The sequence below is a fragment of the Poromitra crassiceps genome (assembly GCF_964638095.1).
Source record: "Poromitra crassiceps genome assembly, chromosome: 20".
Classification (NCBI taxonomy): Eukaryota; Metazoa; Chordata; class Actinopteri; order Beryciformes; family Melamphaidae; genus Poromitra; species Poromitra crassiceps.
Window position 1 is genome coordinate 5444881 of NC_139637.1, and position 2254 is coordinate 5447134.

Consider the following 2254-nt stretch of genomic DNA (forward strand, 5'->3'; position numbering starts at 1 on the left):
TTATAGTGAAAACCACTGCGTGTCACACCGGTGTCATGCCGAGTTTTGCACCCCCGCCGAGAATTGCATCCCCACCACATTTTGGGGCTGTTTTAACTTAAAAACAGGGATGCAAATCTCGGCAGGTACAAACCACCGAGACTTGCCTCCCCCTCCATAAAGCCAGGAGAGACCCCCAGGTCTCGAGGTCACCTGTAGCTGGATTTCAAGTACCAAAGTCGGCCTCCATGAGCCCAGAAGAGAGCCCCAAGCATGGAAGTCACCTCGATGCGGATTGTATGCATCAAAGTCGGTCTCCATGAGCCAGGACAGACCCCCTGGCCTGGAGATCACGTCTACCCAGACAATTATATCATTTGTAAACAGTTAAGTTTCCCTATAAATCATTACAATACGCTCCCATGAGGTGGGGATGCATTTTGCGGCGGGGGTGCAAAACTCGGCATTACACCTGTCTGATTCCGGAAATGTGGAGCCTGCAGGTTTATCATGCAGATGTAGGTTCATACAGAAAACGGCAGTAAGTTAGCTAACGTTACTTGTTTAAATCAAAGTGCTTGGGGCTAGCTAGCATTACGTATCTTTGCAGTTGAAAGAAAATGACATTTTTGAACAGGGATTGCGGCGGCTCTCTTTCTACTACGCTAACGTCGTAACGCTAGTAACGTTGCATTAGCTAACTGTCTGTGTTGGCTGTTTTCTTTTGACGTGAATGGGTCTAAAACACTTACCCCCTCCGGCATTGAACCCTCCTGGTCCCACCGCAGGATCCGCCATCCGCAACTCTTGGTCTTGACTCTTATATCAAACTGTTTTATGTAGACAAAATCCCTCTAGTACCGACTGTAAACACCGCTACTAGTAAACACGGTGCTAATCTGTGACGTCATGTCCGCTTGAGAGGCGGATGTTGACACCTTCTGACAGTCGAAGAATACGTTACTGCCGCCCCCTCGTGTCTGAAAATAAAACTGCATCTGCGACTTTGAAGCACACAGTGATCATTTTCAATTTTCAGTAACATGGGAACAGGCAGTTATTTCGAATCTGATCCTATATTATAATCTGCATTTCAAAGCACATCCCCAGTGTGCAATGCTGCTGAATATCACTAAAGTTATTGAATGCCAAATAATCACTAATTATGATTTGCCAGTGTAAATTCATATATTTCGGGGGTGAAGTCTTGCAGTGATATAGGCTGCTATACTGCTAGGTCAATGTAACGTGCTAGGTCAATGTAACGGGCACAATGATGACCTGAATCAGTTTCTAATTGAAAAATATGTTTATTAGACATTCAAAATGAAATCAAATGAGACACATTCCATTTTTAAACCATCAAATTCATCACAGAGCATCTACTGCCCAGCAGCCAGACCAGCTGTTACCTGCAGTTTTCAGTATATACTCCTTCATCTGCTTTTTTGCCAGTCAGCAAAGGCAACATGAATAGATTTAACCAACATGATCATAACACAATGAGCACAGAGAGACAATTTCAACAGTTTTGTGCCACGGTGTACCATGTACCACCTTTTTCAAAATCCGGAGTGCTGTCAACATTGTATTGGATGTGGTGAGGAGAGGAGAGGAGAGGAGAGGAGATGAGAGGAGAGAGGAGGAGAGGAGAGGGGAGAGGAGAGGAGAGGAGAGGAGAGGAGAGGAGAGGAGAGGAGAGGAGAGGAGAGGAGAGGAGAGGAGAGGAGAGCTTAGCTTCTTTAAGAGGCATATAAGCGGTTGCTTTTGCGTCTCTGCCTAGCAGGAAGATGCTTGGCTTTGGCCCAGATCTGTATCGTCTCCATCTCTTCCACAGCATCAAGGCTGATCAGGGTGATCTTCTGTGACTCTGACATCTGTTTCTTCTCCTGCTCCACCTCTCTGTCGTCCACAGGCTCCTTCTCCACAAACGGCAGGCAGACACTTTCCAGCAGTCCACCCAGCACTCCCAACAGGGCCAGAGTACTGCCCAGCACGTAGAGCTTCACCATGCCCGGCCGGCCCGCTGCGACAGCATCTCCTTGGCGAATGGGACAATCTCTCCAATGGTTTCCATGTTGTGTTGTTCCTCAGATCTGTTGAGGGAATAGATAGAAAGTGTACACAAGTGTTACATAAGGACTTTGCAAAAAATATACCCTGTATATACGTTTACAAAAAGACCTCCCATCTTTGACCAAAAAACACATTCGGAGACTGATATGACAATACGCAGCACTCACATTACAACAGACCCGGAATGCTGACTTCTCCT

At 46.4% G+C, this 2254-nt stretch overlaps 1 protein-coding gene across 1 annotated transcript in view; it reads right to left on the reverse strand.

Annotated features, from left to right (window-relative positions):
* The window catches only part of taf8 (TAF8 RNA polymerase II, TATA box binding protein (TBP)-associated factor), a 7577-nt gene extending 6701 nt beyond the window's left edge, over positions 1 to 876 (reverse strand). The window contains exon 1 of the mRNA XM_083657147.1: positions 733 to 876. Coding sequence (XP_083513273.1) covers positions 733 to 777 — 45 coding nt within the window. The 5' untranslated portion in view covers positions 778 to 876. The remainder of the gene's footprint in view (positions 1 to 732) is intronic.
* Between the last annotated feature and the right edge of the window lie 1378 nt (positions 877 to 2254).